The 19,379-nt window shown below is 41.2% G+C and overlaps 1 protein-coding gene across 2 annotated transcripts in view; it reads right to left on the reverse strand.

Annotated features, from left to right (window-relative positions):
* srcin1a (SRC kinase signaling inhibitor 1a) overlaps positions 1-19,379 on the reverse strand; it is a 134,288-nt gene that overhangs the window by 10,687 nt on the left and 104,222 nt on the right. For both annotated transcript variants that reach the window (XM_072442989.1, XM_072442988.1), the window contains exons 10-17: positions 18,938-19,098; positions 17,380-17,555; positions 15,005-15,135; positions 13,497-13,644; positions 3,864-4,146; positions 2,617-2,935; positions 1,718-1,863; positions 430-582 (exon numbers count right to left, since the gene is read on the reverse strand). In XM_072442989.1, coding sequence (XP_072299090.1) covers positions 430-582; positions 1,718-1,863; positions 2,617-2,935; positions 3,864-4,146; positions 13,497-13,644; positions 15,005-15,135; positions 17,380-17,555; positions 18,938-19,098 — 1,517 coding nt within the window. The remainder of the gene's footprint in view (positions 1-429; positions 583-1,717; positions 1,864-2,616; positions 2,936-3,863; positions 4,147-13,496; positions 13,645-15,004; positions 15,136-17,379; positions 17,556-18,937; positions 19,099-19,379) is intronic.

Consider the following 19,379-nt stretch of genomic DNA (forward strand, 5'->3'; position numbering starts at 1 on the left):
ACAGCACTCAGAAACTTTACCTCCGTCTTCACATTCTCCCTCAGCTCTGGGCGGCTGCTGTTTAAACTAAAGGGCATTGAATGAGGGTTTAGCCTCACTGGAATTCTCTCAAAAAGCTGTTGAGGACAAAAGGGTGATAATTGAACACAAACTACAAAATGCACACAATGTTCAAATCTCCTGTCTGCGTCCATCTGCCTGACTGATCTGTGAGCCCTGCGTGCTGATGTGTGTGACTGAGCACTGTCTGATCTTTGGGGTTTCCCAGTGACAAGGGAAGGGGGCGGCATATGGCACCCGCTGCTCGAACATGTGGTGAGGAAAGAGAGAGTCGAAGCCAGCGGCAGAAAGTTGTGAACGTATCATACATAATAAAAGAGCTAATTTTCCCCCTCATTTCACACTAGTCCATTGAGATTTTTACTGTACCTCTAATTCAGCAGCAGTTTTGTCCTCCTCTCGGTCCTCCCTGTCTCCAGAGGCCAAGGTGGGCGGAGTCGAGGCGGGGCGGGGGTTTTCTGACATGGTCCTCCTCAGTTTTGAATGAGGCTTTGGGCCGTCATTCTCCTCGGACTCTGACTTCTACCAGGACAGTGACAGTAAGAATCCTCCCATTATCCAATTTCATTCCAACATCCAAAATTATACTTCACTTTGGATTTTTATTTGCCATGAATAGCAATTACACAACCTAAATACTCCCAGCCACTTCATATGTAAAAACTGATGAACGGTCTAATCCAAACGCAGAAATCATTAAAGGAGAAATATGATGAATTATTTATATTATTAGCCTTTAAACATGCTCTTGAGTACCATTAGTTTGGAATCTCATGTTTTAGAACAAAAAAACAAATTGTTTATAATAAACAAAATTACATTTGGATCTCTGCTGTTGCTCCGTTTTGGCTGTAGAGGGAATTATACACAGATTAAGACTAACGTAAATCTATGACTTCAATGCATTTCAAGATGGCCTCTCACTTCCTGGTCCCAGAATGCAGTTGACCGTAATTAAGATATGAGAAATTCACAGAGCGAGTCTGGCGATGGTTTATGGACTTTAAAAACAGCAGAGAACATTCAGGCACTTCACAGATCGAGAAAATGTCAGTTATCGAGGAGATTCAGAATGGAATGTTTTTGACGCTCGGAGGGGAGAGGACTTTCTAACAAGGATTTATTAAACTCGAGAGACTGAAGGTAAATGCTCCTCCAGGTATGTATTTGATGAGGAACATGTTAGAACATAGTTAAAAGTGTCCTTTAAAATATCATAAGAGTCGGACATCCAAATAAATTAAGACTGCATGTTTGCAAAAAAATCTGCGCATTTTAAATACAGTACTGTCAATAATGTTTTGTTTAGACACAGGGAATATTAACAGTTCCAGTAACAATCGATCAGTATCATTCGAGATTGGAAAAAATCTGTACATTTTTGGTACAGACTAATGAATAAATGAAGAGAAATTAGACTAAACTATGTCTATATGTTAACACAATCATGCAAGGAATTTGTTTATATTTCAGATTCACATTTTGGTGTATATTTTTTGTCAAGAGAGAAGTTCATTTGATGATAGATTTGTGGACCTTGTTGTGGATTTTAAAAATAAATAATACCAAATATTAAGTGGGGGTAACGCCCCCACTAGAAAGTCATTTGTTGAAAACATATTGGCTCAAAATAATCCATAAGTTTAGTTGTTCTCACCTTCACTGGTCTTCCGGGAACAAGGGGCTCTCCGCTCCGACTGGTCAGGTTTGGAGAGGGCGATGAGGGGAAGCTCCGTCTCGGTGGGGGAGGCGGGGGGGACTTGGAGGGTTTCTCTGTGCGATACCGAGGCACTGTCAACTCATCTATCAAAAAGAAAAATATGGATTTTTTGAAGAATCCAAGCACATTCAACTTTTATTTTGATCATTTTAGCACAGGAAACGTTGTACAACAATAACTAATCAAACTAAAAAAAATATAAATAGTTAGGCATAACAGTTTTGCAATTATATCAAATTGAAAATATTTTCAGGCCCAGTATTACAATCGCAATGTTTCTAGTTTAAAAATCAGAATTGAGTTCACATTTTAGGTTCAGGAGTATTAACATTTTGGATGAGCTGGAAAGGAAATATTAAATGTTAGACTACTACAAGAATCATACATTCAAGAAAACATTTGCATACTGTAGATCTAAACCAAGAATTTCCAAAATGTTCAGTCTGAGACCCTCAAAATAACCATGCAAGCGGCCCATCCCGACTGTATTTCAATTCACAAAACATTCCAGATGAAATTCAATTGTATTAATTCAAGAGGTTAATTGTGTTATTTTACCTTATTCCCCTCAAATACATCGTTATCAATTAAAATGTGTTGTCATTGTTTTAAAACACTGGTGTAGACTAGAGTATGATCAGATTTTATTCATTTAATAATACAACTGGATCCTTTGTTGGGGGCAAAGGCCACAATGTTGTTACTGCCTTTGAAATTTGCATGATTAATCTCAGCCTTAGAATCTAGTTAGTACCTTCACGTGTTGTTCAAAGACAAATATTTCACAGCCGGAGAGGATAAAAGCTGCATACAATCCAGATTTCCCACTATCTCACCTGAACCACGCCTGGATCCTCCCTCTCGGCCTGTGAGCTTGTGCTGGGGTTTGCTTGTGCGGTGCTCTAGTGTGGCTGATCCCGACAGGGGGATCTGGGAGTTGTGGGGGTTCTGGGAGTTGTGGGGGTTCTGGGAGTTGTGGGGGGTCTGGGAAATGGGGGCGGGGCTGTTGGATTTGCTCTGTTTGGCGGCCAGGCAGTCCAGGTCAGGGATGGCCTTCATCAGCTCGGCCTGAGTCTCCTCCAGCAGACGGTTGATGTCCTGGGCACTGTACTGGGTGAGACTGGCCCGCTTCTCCTCCCAGTCACGCTCCGCCGCCTGAGGAACACAAGCATTTTAGAAACAAAACAACAAAGTGATGTATTACTGAAAGAAGATATTTCCTATAATCCTTGATAAATCTACAACTAGACTTATACTAGATGAAAATGCCTAAATCTGGGTACATTTGAATACAGCTGAATATGACGATGGCATTGCACATAACAGGTCTACACTGATCGCTTAGGAGTTAGTAGTAAAACAAGGGTTGTGGATGTCTAAAATGTACTTCTATTGACTATTTTTATTATGCAGAGCGGTGAAAAGTAAAGGACAAAATTAAGTTGGTAATCATTTTAAATAATACATTCTTGGGGAGAATTATCAACATTGGTCCCATTTATCGGCCCAAAAATATTGGAAGAACTTATCGGCCATTGGCAGACATGGATTCTATTATATCGGTATTTTCTTTTCAAAAACATTTCAAGGAAATAAACAATAAAGACTTTGAATCATTGCCATTCAACACAAAAAACCCAAACATAGCATTGACAATTAGATGTGACAAAATTTTAATCTCTTAAGTTCAATCAAATGCCCAGCCCTAATGTAAACATAGCCAGTGTCACCAGGAGAGTCAGGCCAAATCTGGACGTGTAGTAAATCACTGTCTCTATATTGATAAATGGAGGTATCAAATTGTTGTTTAGAATGTACCAAAGTACAAAAGTTGTACTGAAAGTGATTTGAGTCATTTTTATTCTCTTGCGGACAAGACGCCATTGTTCCATCAGTCCAGGTCTTCATCGCTCTCCGTATCTGTACTTTTTCTTAACTAACAAAACTATTCCTCCACCGTGACAGATCAATATACAAGACATTTTAATTCAACAACCCAAAACATTCTCAACATCGTGAAGTGCAATGCTCAGTGAATCAGCACATGACAGACAAACAGATGAACAGGAATATTGGTCTGTACCAGTCGGACTTCCACGGAAAGCGCCTTGTCTGCAGCCGACCGGCGCTCCAGCTCATCCAGGGCCTTCCCCTTGTGGCTGATGGGCGGGTGATTGTCTTTGTGAGAGGAGCGGCTCAGGCTGGAGGCGGGGCTCCAGTTGGACAGGCTGTTTCCCCCGTTCAGGTCGGTGATGGTGAGAGGGGAGTTGTTTGGGATGTCGAAGTCCGCAAACTTACGTAAATCCTCATTGTGCTTTGGATTAGAGAAGTCTTCTGGCTTCTTCCACACTCCGTCTTTCGCTTGTCTGAAAGGGAAGACAACTGTATTTTTTCATCCTTTTTTATTTTAGAATTTGTAATGCGAATAACTGCTCTAGGACATTTTGTGAATGTTGGTTAACGTTTTGTCTTTTATGGACCGATTACTTTTTTGTTGTTTGATTTTCTAACCTTCTGTTGGTTAAATCAACAATTTGGAGAAGCCTTGCGAGCGAACTGCTATTGGGATTTTTGATTCAACAAAAAATAATATAATTGCTATATATACTGTTCATATACATTACAGTATTTATTAGGCCCGAGCGCCACAAGCTGGCGAGAGGCCTACTAATCTCGTAAGGCCGTGCAAAGCACGGCTGCGAAAGTGCGCACGTAGTGCGCACGAAATCGAGCGCGAGGCGCTCGCCCACTTACAAACACTCACTAACGCACTCCTTCACTCACGCACGCCCCGTGCATACTAATTAGTAGTAGGAAAATGGAACATTACCGTTGTAAACGGGCGAAGCCCGTGCAAAAGAGCGCACTAAACGAGCACTTTACATCTTGCATGTTCCGTGCATATAAGCATGCAATGCAAAAATTGAACATTATTACTGTATAGAGGGCCAAAAACACAAAGTGGGCGGAGCCCACTTAAAATTAACGAAAGTATCCGTCAGTGACCAGGGACCCACACCATGAGGTAGGAAAGCGCGAGCGCTTTCCGAAAATGTATAGTTTATGATATTTGGAAAATGGGAAACATTGTTTTCGCATCGGAATATTTAGGCCCGAGCCCCAGCAGGGCGGAGGGCCTATTGCTCCCGCAACGCTGCCGAAGGCAGCGTTGCAACTGTCTTACCAAACATGCGGGCGCAGCCCGCATGTTTGGTGCCCCGTCGCCCCTGGCAAGTACAGTGAACTAGCCCATGCCGAAGGCATGGATCATGCATACTTACTCCTGCTATGACAGAAATAGTCAACAATTAGTGAATGGGCGTAGCCCATTCACTAATTGTTGACAACAGCAGCACGAAGCGCTGCATTCCTTCAAAAACCCTCCTGGCATCGTCCCGTATGCGAGAATCCATGCCGAAGGCATGGGCCATGCTTGTATCTGCTCAAATCAATGGAAGTCTATGGGGAGTGGGCGGGGCATCCCGACGGAATAGGGAGTGACGAGCGCGTAAGCGCTCGTAATGATGATTCCACCCCATGGCGGCATCGGGAAGGCTTAGAGCTTTCAAACGATGTATCATTTGTTGTTATAGTAAAAACGGCTATATTGTTTTTGCTAAAAATATTATTATTATTATTATTATTATTATTTTTCTTGTTCTTCTTCAGCGCTTTGATCTCTAATTTGACCCCCTGAACATGCTCAAAAACTCACCAAACTTTGCCCAAAATTCAGAATCGGTGAAAAATTTTATTTTTTCTGGGCCATTTTTTTTTTCGTTAAAAAATGGCGCGACAGCGCCACCGACAAAAGTCAAAATACATTGCGCCTATGGGAGACGCCCCGAGGTCAACTTTGGCGTAAAGCTACGAAATTCGGGACACGCATTCCTCTCGTGAGGATAAACAAAAAAAAACATTGTGGCCACGCCCCCAAACTTACCCTATGGCCGCCATCTTCCTTTGAAAATGAAAACAAGCTGAGTTAGCCATTTTGTTTACGTCAAACTTTGACGAACTCCTCCTAGGGCGTTTTGCCCACCGACTTCAAAATCGGCGTACGTCCTCTGGACAAGTGGGGCATCTAAAGTTATTCAATTTTTTGAGATACCTTTTACGGTCTGTGTGCGGCGCAGCCGCAAAGTTGGACAACTTATTTTGGAATATTGCAGGTCTAAAAATTGCTCCCATTTGATCAAAACCAGTCCGATTAGGACCAAATTTGAATCAGTTGTTAAACTTTCTAGTTTGGACCAGTTTAGGCTGACAAAATTGAAATGGCAGTGATAGCGCCCCCTACAGAGTGACCTTTAAATTAACATTGAAGGTCAAAAATTAGTTTTACCAAAATTGTCTAAACTTTACCCAAAATTCTATTTTGCCGTCCCGATCACAAAAGCCAATCACAAAAATGCCTAAATTTTTACGCCGTAGTCGTAGCGATGACAGAAACCTCCCATGTTATCCCTATGGGAAAACCACAAAATCTCTCAAATTACCACATTTTTATGTTTTACACTTTAACGAAGTCCTCCTAGTGCGTTTTGCCCACCAACCTCAAAATCGGTGTACGTCCTCTAGACAAGTGGTGTATCTAAAGTTATCCAAATTTTAAGGATAACTTTTACGGTCTTTGTGCGACGGAGCCGCAAACGTTTCCCAGAATTCTGACTATTTGGCCTTCAGAGTGGCCTATAAACAATAGAGTTTTTCCAAATGACATGATATTTTGAACAAAATTCTAATTTGCCATCCTGATCATAAAAGTATGAGAGCCAAAGTCATATTTTGTACGGCGTAACCGTAGCGTTGACAGAAACATCCCATGTTATCCTTATGGGAAAATCGTAGAATCGCTCAAATCACCACATTTTTACGCTTCACACTTTAATGAACTCCTCCTAGGGCGATTGTCCGATCAAGTTCATATTTGGAGAATATCATCTACACAAGCGGGGCATCAAAACTTACCCATATTTTGATTCTAAGTGCTACGGTCTCTGTGTGGCGGACCCGCAAATATATGTCAGAAATGGGAAAACAGCGAAATCTCTAAAATCACCACATTTTTACGCTTCACACTTTAACGAACTCCTCCTAGGGCGATTGCCCGATCAAGCTCATATTTGGGGAAAATCATCTACACAAACGGGGCATCAAAAGTTATCCATATTTTGATTTTAAGTGGTACGGTCTCTGTGCCGTGGAGCTGCAAATATACTGTCACAAATGGGAAAAACGCCAAATCCTTGAAATGTTCACATTTACGCTTCACACTTTAACAAACTCCTCCGTGGGCAATAGCTCGATCAAGCTTTACTTTGGGAAAAATCATCTACACAAGCGGGGCATCAAAAGGTATCCATATTTTTATTCCAAGTGCTACGGTCTCTGTGCGGCGGCGCAGCAAATTTGACTGACACTTGTGTTCATTTGCACTGGATTGGCCATGTCCAATGTGTCGCCGTCTGTCAAGTTCTTTTTTTATTCAAGACACAATAAGGGCGCCATCTTTATCAAGTCAAAAGCGCAGAGTCGGAAGGCCGGCGGCCCGCGAGGGCCGTTGGATGCCGCTTGCGGCTTTAATTTTTCTTGTTCTTCTTCAGCGCTTTGATCTCTAATTTGACCCCCTGAACATGCTCAAAAACTCACCAAACTTTGCCCAAAATTCAGAATCGGCGAAAAATTTTATTTTTTCTGAGCCATTTTTTTTTTCGTTAAAAAATGGCGCGACAGCGCCACCGACAAAAGTCAAAATACATTGCGCCTATGGGAGACGCCCCGAGGTCAACTTTGGCGTAAAGCTACGAAATTCGGGACACGCATTCCTCTTGTGAGGACGAACAAAAAAAATCATTGTGGCCACGCCCCCAGACTTACCCTATGGCCGCCATCTTCCTTTGAAAATGAAAATACGCTGTGTTAGTCATTTTGTTCACGTCAAACTTTGACGAACTCCTCCTAGGGCGTTTTGCCCACCGACTTCAAAATCGGCGTACGTCCTCTGGACAAGTGGGGCATCTAAAGTTATTCAATTTTTTGAGATACCTTTAACGGTCTGTGTGCGGCGCAGCCGCAAAGTTGGACAACTTATCTAAAAATTGCTCCCATTTGATCAAAACCAGTCCGATTAGGACCAAATTTTAATCAGTTGTTAAACTTTCTAGTTTGGACCAGTTTAGGCTGACAAAATTGAAATGGCCGCGATAGCGCCCCCTACAGAGTGACCTTTAAATTAACATTGAAGGTCAAAAATTAGTTTTACCAAAATTGTCTAAACTTTACCCAAAATTCTATTTTGCCGTCCCGATCACAAAAGCCAATCACAAAAATGCCTAAATTTTTACGGCGTAGTCGTAGCGATGACAGAAACCTCCCATGTTATCCCTATGGGAAAACCGCAAAATCTCTCAAATTACCACATTTTTATGTTTTACACTTCAACAAACTCCTCCTAGTGCGTTTTGCCCACCAACCTCAAAATCGGTGTACGTCCTCTAGACAAGTGGTGCATCTAAAGTTATCCAAATTTTAAGGATAACTTTTACGGTCTCTGTGCGACGGAGCCGCAAACGTTTCCCAGAATTCTGACTATTTGGCCTTCAGAGTGGCCTATAAACAATAGAGTTTTTCCAAATGACATGACATTTTGCACTAAATTCTAATTTGCCATCCTGATCATACAAGTATGAGAGCCAAAGTCATATTTTGTACGGCGTAACCGTAGCGTTGACAGAAACATCCCATGTTATCCTTATGGGAAAATCGTAGAATCGCTCAAATCACCACATTTTTACACTTCACACTTTAACAAACTCCTCCTAGGGCGATTGTCCGATCAAGCTCATATTTGGGGAAAATCATCTACACAAGCGGGCCATCAAAAGGTATCCATATTTTGATTCTAAGTGCTACGGTCTCTGTGTGGCGGACCCGCAAATATATGTCAGAAATGGGAAAACAGCGAAATCTCTAAAATGACCACATTTTCACGCTTCACACTTTAACCAACTCCTCCCAGGCCGATTGCCCGATCAAGCTCATATTTGGGGAAATCATCTACACAAATGGGGCATCAAAAGTTATCCATATTTTGATTTTAAGTGCTACGGTCTCTGTGCCGTGGAGCTGCAAATATACTGTCACAAATGGGAAAAACGCCAAATCCTTGAAATGTTCACATTTACGCTTCACACTTTAACAAACTCCTCCTAGTGCGTTTGGCTCACCAATCTCAAAATCGGTGTACCTCCTCTAGACAAGTGGGGCATCTAAAGTTATTCAAATTTTATGGATAACATTTACGGTCTCTGTGCAGCTGAGCCGCAAACTTTTCGCAGAATTTGGACTATTTGGCCTTCAGAGTGGCCTATAAACAAGAGTTTTTCCAAATGACATGACATTTTGCACACAATTCTCATTTGCCATCCCCAAAATAAAAGTATGGGAGCCAAAGTCATATTTGGTAAAGCGTAGCCGTAGCGATGACAGAAACATCCCATGTTATCCCTATGGGGAAACCGCAAAATCTCTCAAATGACCACATTTTTACACTTCACACTTTAACAAACTCCTCCTAGGGCGATTACCCGATCAAGTTCATATTTGGAGAATATCATCTACACAAGCGGGGCATCAAAAGTTATCCATATTTTGATTCTAAGTGCTACGGTCTCTGTGCGGTAGAGCCGCAAATATATGTCACAAATGGGAAAAACGCCAAATCCTTGAAATGTTCACATTTACGCTTCACACTTTAATGAACTCCTCTGTGGGCAATAGCTCGATCAAGTTCATATTTGGGGAAAATAATCTACACAAGCGGAGCATCAAAAGTTATCCATATTTTTATTCCAAGTGTCACGGTCTCTGTGCGCTGGAGCTGCACATTTGACCAACATTTGTGTTCATTTGCACTGGTTAAGCACAGCATTGTACATGTCCAATGTGTCGCTGTCTTAGTTCTTAGACAATTACGTTAGCGCCAACTCTGTAAAATGCAGAGAGCAGAGTCGGAAGGCCGGCGGCCCGCGAGGGCCGTTGGATGCCGCTTGCGGCTTTAATTTTTCTTGTTCTTCATCGCTTTGAACTCTAATTAGACCCCCTGAACATGCTCAAAAACTCACCAAACTTTGCCCAAAATTCAGAATCGGCGAAAAAAATAATAATTTCTGGGCCATTTTTTTTTTTCTAAAAAAATGGCGCGACAGCGCCACCGACAAAAGTCAAAATACATTGCGCCAATGGGAGACGCCCCGAGGTCAACTTTGTCGTAAAGCTACGAAATTCGGAACACGCATTCCTCTTGTGAGGACAAAAAACAAATATTATTGTGGCCACGCCCCCAGACTTACCCTATGGCCGCCATCTTCCTTTGAAAATGAAAACACGCTGTGTTAGCCATTTTGTTCACGTCAAACTTTGACGAACTCCTCCTAGGGCGTTTTGCCCACCGACTTCAAAATCGGCGGACGTCCTCTGGACAAGTGGGGCATCTAAAGTTATCCAATTTTTTGAGATACCTTTTACGGTCTGTGTGCGGCGCAGCCGCAAAGTTGGACAACTTATTTTGGGATATTGCAGATCTAAAAGTTGTTCCCATTTGATCAAAACAAGTCCGATTAGGACCAAATTTGAATCAGTTGTTCAACTTTCTAGTTTGGAACAGTTTATGATGACAAAATTGAAATGGGCGCGATAGCGCCCCCTACAGAGTGACCTTTAAATTAACATTGAAGGTCAAAAATTAGTTTTACCAACATTTTCTAAACTTTACCCAAAATTCTATTTTGGCGTCGCGATCAATAAAGCCAATCAGACAAATGCCTTCATTTTTACGGCGTAGTCGTAGCGATGACATAAACGTCCCATGTTATCCCTATGGGAAAACCGCTAAATCTCTCGAATATCCACATTTTTCTGTTTCACACTTTAACGAACTCCTCCTAGTGCGTTTTGCCCACCGACCTCAAAATCGGTGTACGTCCTCTAGACAAGTGGGGCATCTAAAGTTATCCAAATTTTAAGCATAGCTTTTACGGTCTCTGTGCGACGGAGCCGCAAACGTTTCCCAGAATTCTGACTATTTGGCCTTCAGAGTGGCCTTTAAACAATAGTTTTTTTCCAAATGACATGATATTTTGAACAAAATTCTAATTTGCCATCCTGATCATAAAAGTATGAGAGCCAAAGTCATATTTTGTACGGCGTAACCGTAGCGATGACAGAAACATCCCATGTTATCCTTATGGGAAAATCGTAGAATCGCTCAAATCACCATATTTTTACGCTTCACACTTTAACGAACTCCTCCTAGGGCGATTGTCCGATCAAGTTCATATTTGGAGAATATCATCTACACAAGCGAGGCATCAAAACTTATCCATATTTTGATTCTAAGTGCTACGGTCTCTGTGTGGCGGACCCGCAAATATATGTCACAAATGGGAAAACAGCGAAATCTCTAAAATGACCACATTTTTACGCTTCACACTTTAACGAACTCCTCCTAGGGCGAATACCCGATCAAGTTCATATTTGGGGAAAATCATCTACACAAACCGGGCATCAAAAGTTATCCATATGTTGATTTTAAGTGTTACGGTCTCTGTGCGGTGGAGCCGCAAATATACTGTCACAAATGGGAAAAACGCTAAATCTATGAAATGTTCACATTTACGCTTCACACTTTACCGAACTCCTCCGTGGGCAATAGCTCGATCAAGCTTTACTTTGGGAAATATCATCTACACAAGCGGGGCACCAAAAGTTATCCATATTTATATTCCAAGTGCTACGGTCTCTGTGCGGCGGCGCAGGAAATTTGACTGACACTTGTGTTGATTTGCACTGGATTGGCCATGTCCAATGTGTCGCCGTCTGTCAAGTTCTTTTTTAATTCAACACAGTAAGAACACAATAAGGGCGCCATCTTTATCAAGTCGAAAGCGCAGAGTCGGAAGGCCGGCGGCCCGCGAGGGCCGTTGGATGCCGCTTGCGGCTTTAATATTCTTTCTTTCTTTCTTTCTTCCTTCTCGGGACCAACCCCCCTATTTTTCACCCAGTGAACATTGACGAAAAGTCACAAAAATTTGCACACCTCTAAAAATCGTGCCTCTCTACATTCTGGCTATTTCCCTTTTCTAAAATAAAAAAAATTGGCGCATCAGCGCCCCCAAATGTACCAAAAATGCATTGAGAGATGGGAAATGACCCAAAAAAAATCTGATCGTAGAATCATGAAATTTGGCGCAGAGGTAGATGGTGACAAGAGAAGTAAAAAATATTATTACGGCAACGCCGTCCGCCCAACCAAATGTTGGCCATATTGCTTCAAAAATGGCTAAGCATGACTCGGGAGTTTTTCCAAACGTCGTACTTTTACGAACTCCTCCCAGGGCGTTGGCCCTAAAAAGCTGAAATTTGGTGAAAATGCTACTGAGGAGTGGGACATCAAAAGTTATTCAAATTACATTGATACCTGTCACGGTCTCTGAGCGGCGAAGCTGCAAACTGTAGCTCGAATTTCAGAAATCTCCCAAAGTTAACATTTCTGCCGTTTGCGCAGATAAAGTCCGAATTGCGTCAAATTAGAATCAGTTGTTAAACTCTTTGCCCTAAACCTACTTGAGGCGAAATAAATTAATTTGGCGCCACAGCGCCCCCTACAGATTTTATATGGAGGTTAAATGTTTAGTTTTGCGAAATTATATGAAATTTGACACACAACTCAATTTTGGCATCCCCATCAAAAAAGTCAATGAGACCCATGTCATAATTGTTATGGCTTTGCCGTAGCGATGTCCGAAACCTCCCATGTTATTCCAATGGGGAAATCGCCAGAACATGTTTACACTTTAGACTTTCACAAACTCCTCCCAGGGCGTTAGACATATTAACCTGAAATTTGGTGAGACTCATCTTCAGGGGTGGACCATCAAAAGTTATAGACATTTTTATTCAAAGAGTCACGGTGTCTGTGCGGCAAAGCCGCACATTTTGCCAAGAATTCAAAATAAAATTGCTTTTTGATGGCAAAACAAAGGGGAGAAGATGTGACAGCGTCACAGATTCAGCAGTAGGCGTAATAAAAGGACAATTGGGGCACGTTAGCGCCCCCTCCTCTTGCGGCGTGGCGAGGGCCGATCATTGCCGTCATTTTTATTTATTACTCTTTGTCATTTGTTGTGTGTTATTTGAACTACTATATCCAAGTAATATTCTTTGTCTAAGGCTATATAAATACACTTTTAAATTGATGTTGCGCGCGCGCACACGCACGCACGCGCACACACACACACACACACACACACACTAAATACAGCAACAACACCAGCTTTAAGTTAAGTGCTCTTACTAAACAATAATAATGTCTACTAAATTCTTCAGGGTTTGCACATTTCGTCGGCTTATTTCAAGGCTAGAACTCAGCAAATATTGAATACTCAGAAGATTTTACTACAATAGTGAACTTTCAAGGCTTATTCAGCACATTTGTTGAAAAATCCATATAGTTTTGCTGACACGCAAAAATAAGGGCAAAGTGGAGTAAAGCCAGTCTAACTTTGGGACAGATACAAATGGAGTCTGTTTCTTTCTTCTTAATTTCTTCGCTCAAAACATTGAAATACTAAGCAGTTATTGGCCAGTTCATGTAAGGGAGAATGGAACACAACATTGACTGATTTGGACATGTTTAAGCCAGACATTGACGTACTTGCGCATGTTGTTGAGGGTGTCGGTAATTGTCTTGCAGCGTTTTAACAAGGCGTCAAGTCGATGCGGCTCCTCTTTGAGAAACTTGACAGCCTCCACTTCCACCCTGAGGACAACTCGCATTTTACTTTGAAGACCCGGGAACTGATCTGAAAGAGAAGATAGATTATATAGATCATTTTTTTAATACATGTTCTTTTGGATATTTTATGCTAGGGTCAGCACAAGAAAACAAAATCTGCTATTATTATATGCTATTACTGTACTGCAAGGATATTTATTTACATATTCATATATCTATATATCTGTATATTTATCTATTTAGCATAGACTTACAACAGCTGGCCAGTCAAAGATAACCACTTGAAACTGAAACAGGTTATACACCCCTGCAATATGTTTGCAGTTATACCTGAAGGTGCACTATCTATATTTTCAGATGTAGGGTTTACCACCAGATCCACATCTGTCATTTAATAAATGCAAGAACAGCAAGTGCAACACCCGCAAAGTGATAACATCTCCATGGAGACAAGCCACAAGTTACAGAGTGCACATGTAAGAAAATCTATTCTAAAAATAACGCGCAGTCGTTAACATTTCTGCTACTATAATACAGGCGTGCAATTCAGACCATCATACAATATTATAAGGCTATATCAGTGGTTGCGATCGACTGGTCGATCTCTGAAGCAGTGGGGGTCGACCTCAAAGCCCATTTATCTGTGGATAAATGTGCTGAACGACCAGTTTGTTACACACGGAGGTCAATACTAGCACAAGAAAACAGCGAGCTACAATCAGCACGAGTACAGACTGACAGTTTCCTTCAGAGTTTAGACGCGGCAACAGGGGCGCACAGAGCGCCCGCTCAGCACGAGCCCAGAGCGCAAGCCATAGTGTAATCCTACCTGTTCATACCGTTTTTGTCCTTCTCAAAGATGCTGTTGTTGACCTGAGCAAAAAGGGAAACTGACTTTCTCAAAGTCTCAAGACTCTCCCCTCAGCGTTACCATGGTTATCTCCAATAATTTATATAATATAAGCTTAAACTTCTATTAGCCTTTTTACTCAAAATAAGAGTTATTTCCTTTCCCAGTTTTATTTTGCAGGTTTCTTCAATTTTAATAAAATGTTAGCATTAGGCTAGTAAAGGTCTATTGTGTTTCTATAGCCTAAAACCCCACTTTAAACTCATTGATAATAACAATAACGATGATTGTAAATTTTAACTATAAATCCACAAGTATATATCTCCAGGCAAAGGCCAAGTAGATTGCAGGCCAAAAAAGGTTCGGGACCAATGCTCGATATGTTCAGAAATAGGACTACAATTTAAAAAGTACATTACATTTGCAATTTGAAATGGTTCATTTAGAGTCTAATATGAGCAGTTGGGGTTGATGACACTTATATTGGTGATGAGTAACTTGTGTGTTTTAGCATGACAGCCAGCGAAAGCCTGTGTTTTCGCCACTCAATAATTAATGCGGCAGAAACGTGACTCACTCTTCAGCTCTGAAAGTGTTTCTCCCAGCTTTCTCAATAGAGCGGCCTTCTCCTCCAACTCCTGCACTGTCACCAGCTTGTGGTTGACAGACGAGTCCTTCTGGATCTCATCCACCGACTTCTCCAGATCACTAATGAGGCACAAAAACAACAACATTTTAGGGACTATTTTAGTGTAATTATTTGAGTTTCTGGCTTCAAACTCAACAGCGAAGTAATGAGACAAACAAAAATAATGGAAATCTCTTAATATGTTATCTGAATAACTAGTTTTAGTATCTTTTTGGATTCAACAACGAGCTTCAAACTGAGCACAATATTAAACACCTCAAATAATACAGTACGTTTTAAAATATGTGACGAGTACAAATGTTTTCTTTGTCAATTGAATTACCATTTATTTTGCAAGTTTCAGTATCTGAGTTGTGCCAAACTAAAAAAAGTTTCAGAAAATGATTCCATAGAATATCTAACTGTTCAGCTTGTGTGTTGAAAAGCTATATGCCGTCAAATAAATCAGCCTGAAGTTATGTGACAAATCCAACTTTCTTGTATAATTAACCAGAATAAATTGTCCATTAGCCAGGCTGGATTACTGACATTGATTATGAGAGATCAGTGAGTTGTTCAGTCAATTAGCGCAATCAAGATGCCACTCAAAGTTAGACACAGGGACTGGAGCTGCCGAGGAGCTCAGGACCGTTACAGCTGATTCACTTGAAGCAAATACAACTTATCTGAATATTGAATCTCTAGGTACGTCGCCGATCTGCCGTCACTTCAATTAGCGGCGGAGCTGTCTGCTGTTGCAAATCTTAATGAGCATCTCACACCATCTCGGGTATAATTATAGTTACCATTTCAGTCTCATAGAGTCACCTTTTGAGACATGTAAAATGTCGAGAGCAATTACGTAAGGTATGATACTATTGCTTAAAACTGCTGCCGCTTCTGTCTCACTATACAGCTGTTATGTAATGTTCTGTACCAAATGTGCTCTGTTCTTCATTTTTTCTACTACACAGAGCCCGACCATTATACTAAAAGCAACGCCGCTGATTTTCTGGCGGGGACACATCACATGCTTGATCCCATGGAAACAGAAAGTTAAATCTTACTTTATAACATTTGATGGATACGTTTTATGTCATACTGTGTAATTTTATATCAAAGAAACAGTATTTCTATGGAATAAGCAGTCCTCCTGGTCAAGCACGAGTCAGGTTTGTGAAGATGCAAGCCCGCTCACAGTAACTACACATGTTTTTCTAAGCGTGTGAAAGTATATTGCTGTGCTATATTCGGTCTTTGTGACATACCCACAGTATTTATTGCTGTTTTTGCTGTTAACCTCATTTAACATTGCTTTTTGTTGTAATCTGTTAAAAGACCTCCTGGGACTGGATTTATATGGCTATAAACACTGTGATACCAGCATCAGTGTTTGTCTTGACTGTCCCTACCTAATAAGGAAGTCTATTTTTGTGCTTAAAAGTTATGTGGTGGAGCTTTAATATATGCCATTTTATAACTATGTATTTCATTCTCAGCTCTTTTATGTACATCTTCCAATTAATTATGGAGCTGGGGATTGAATGCCAAAATACCATGGAAATCCACCATTATTCTTGCGAGCTTGCAAAATATCCATAGAGAGACATCAGCCATAACAATGTTAAAAAGTAAACAAAAGAGCCCTGGAATTACTAAATAAGGTGCTGGGTCACTACTGGTAAATATTTTTATCATGCTGTAATGTCAATATACATCTGAATGAACGCTAAGTTAAAGGCGGTATGGACGATTTTTCGGCGATTTGAGAACGCAGGCGGAAGTGCGCATGCGCACTCCCCTGTGCGGACTGATACAACACACACGTGCGTTTGTTTATTAGCGCAACGGAGCGCATCGCATCTCTCGTCTCCCGTAGATTTCTGTCCACTTCTGCGTCAGCTCGAACAGTCTTTCTCCGTCTTCATTTTGCCCCGTACACTGAGGGAACTATATTATGATAGATCCATGCGCTTAGGCACGTGGAAATGTGGGTACAAACCGCACGCGGCTGCAGGTGAGCGATAGGTGCGTTTTATGATTGATACGTGGCAGGACAAATGATTTATCCACGCCACGAGGAAATATGATAAAAAATTTGCTGAAAAAAATAGTCCACTCCACCTTTAAGTACCATATTTAGCATCTTAAATTCTTGGTTTAAAACTATGCTAAATACAAATTCTATAACGTGTGATGTCCCAATCCTGAGCTCTTTAAAGATGGAAACTAACTAACTGTATGCTGTAAGATGTCTGTGAAATACATAGTCTCATATAAATACACCTGACATATACTCGATATAAGAGCTTTCTGGTACTGACTGAAGCTGCTGGATGATGAGCTCCTCTTCATTCAAATACTTGAGTCTCTCCTCTTCCACCAGGAGGCGCTGTCTCTGCAGGGGGTCCTCCTGTTTCCTAAGGGCATCAGCCACACGGACATTCAGCTCCTTCTCTGTCCGCTTCAGCAGAGTCCGGATCGAGTCCTGGTTCTCAAGCTGCACAAAAAGTACAATCCTTTCATTAAAATATCACTTTTTTCTCTGTTGGCATTTGGTAATGAAGTATATCTGTTTAACTCTTCCTACCCTCAGGGGAGTAGTCCTTTACTGCAGCTAAATACTTAATCGTAGATACATTGTTCTGTTAATAATCACAGTTATAAGAGTAGATTGATGCATTCAGCTGAGCGTCCTTCTACTTTACAGTGATTATAAAAGAGCCTTTTATCATCCACTGGTACTCAGTGCGCAGCAGGTGTTAACAGATTAAGCTGATGTTAGAAAGAGCAATGACCTTTCTACTCCCCTCATTATAATATGTGGGTGTGTGGATGCAGAAAGGCAATTAAAACACATAATATATGACAAGTAAAATTTATGATAGCCTATTAAAAATTGATATTTACTCTTTACATATTTCACATTTCTAATTTTCCACCAGTTTGGCCACTGTGCAAGGCACAGCCCCTTTGCTCTATATAATTCATGAGGCACATGTAATATTTAAGCCAGTGGCCACTGCCAAGGGCAACACGATGGGTTCAGGTGCCGAGGCCACCCTTGGGCAAACAGCAGATAAGCATCATCATGTCTCTTTCTGCTGCTCGAGTACAACTGTTCTACTTCTACTCAGTTTGTTGTGAGTGAATAAAGATGGTTCCTGTCACATCACATTTAAACAAATACACATTTTAACTGGTGAAAAAGAACAGTGGTATCACTGCTGCTTGTGTTTTGGAAAAGGGCTGTGTATGCAGACTCTTCATCATTTCTTTATTGGAAGAATGTGAGGTGATCGTCTTTTTCCAGTTCATTAAAAATCCTCAAAAGAAACTGCCTTCAATGTTTCAGGCCAACAGTTCAGTACAACCCTGCAGGCAATAATCACACTGGATTTAGTGTTGGGGATCAAATATTATAAACATCAAAGCTCTGATTGGGAAAGGCATTGTAGATACTAATGCATCTGGATGAACATTGTTTGATTTGGTTTATTTGGTCAACAACTCTCACCAGCTGCCTTCTGCGATAAGGGCATCTCATCTGCATCTCTGCATCTCCATTGAACCACCACATGGAGACATCTTCAACCAATCGATCACAGTTTTGAAATAACACAGTTTAAATCAATGCCATAAGATGTTGAAATTTCAATACATAATAGATAATTTCACATTACTCAACCCTGCAGCAAAGGAATCCTGACTAAGATCCTGGCTCAAGTGATGGATCAGCTGCGGTCCCTGAGACACTGGTTGAAGGATTCAGAGAACTAATTTGAAGTCCAAGCTCTTGTTTGTATTTGTGTGAACTCTTGACGCATATTTACATCCAACTCTGCTCCCCGATCACATCACAAAACACCTGTTGTTTTATACCTGCATTTTGCGTAGCTGGGATAGCTGTTTGCGCAGGTCAGTGGCGTTCTGCTGCAGCCCGTGAAGGTGGAGCTTCATCTGCAATCGGCCGACACTGTGTATATGGAGCGTGTTTGTCGGTGGAGGTGGCATCAGAGCCAGAGGAGCCGAGGGCGTGTGGGCTGTCGATCACAAAACAATCAATTTAAAGGCTGTTCGAGGAGAAATATGGAACTGTATTGGCTATTTTTTGCTGTGTGGTTTGGTCGAATTGGCAAATAAATAGTGATGTACACATAACATTGCCCAATAAGCTTAAACAGAGTGTATAAGCAAGATACAACCATACTCACAAAACTCTAACAGCCCTCTGGGGGAATCTCATGCCATTAGTAAACTATAATAAATTACAATTATGCTATTTAGTAAGACACACAGGGGAAAAGTCCATGCTGTTATCTTT

Source organism: Eucyclogobius newberryi, unplaced genomic scaffold (assembly GCF_026437365.1).
Source record: "Eucyclogobius newberryi isolate DKJ021-1_F unplaced genomic scaffold, fEucNew1.0.hap1 SCAF_13, whole genome shotgun sequence".
In the NCBI taxonomy this organism is placed as follows: domain Eukaryota; kingdom Metazoa; phylum Chordata; class Actinopteri; order Gobiiformes; family Gobiidae; genus Eucyclogobius; species Eucyclogobius newberryi.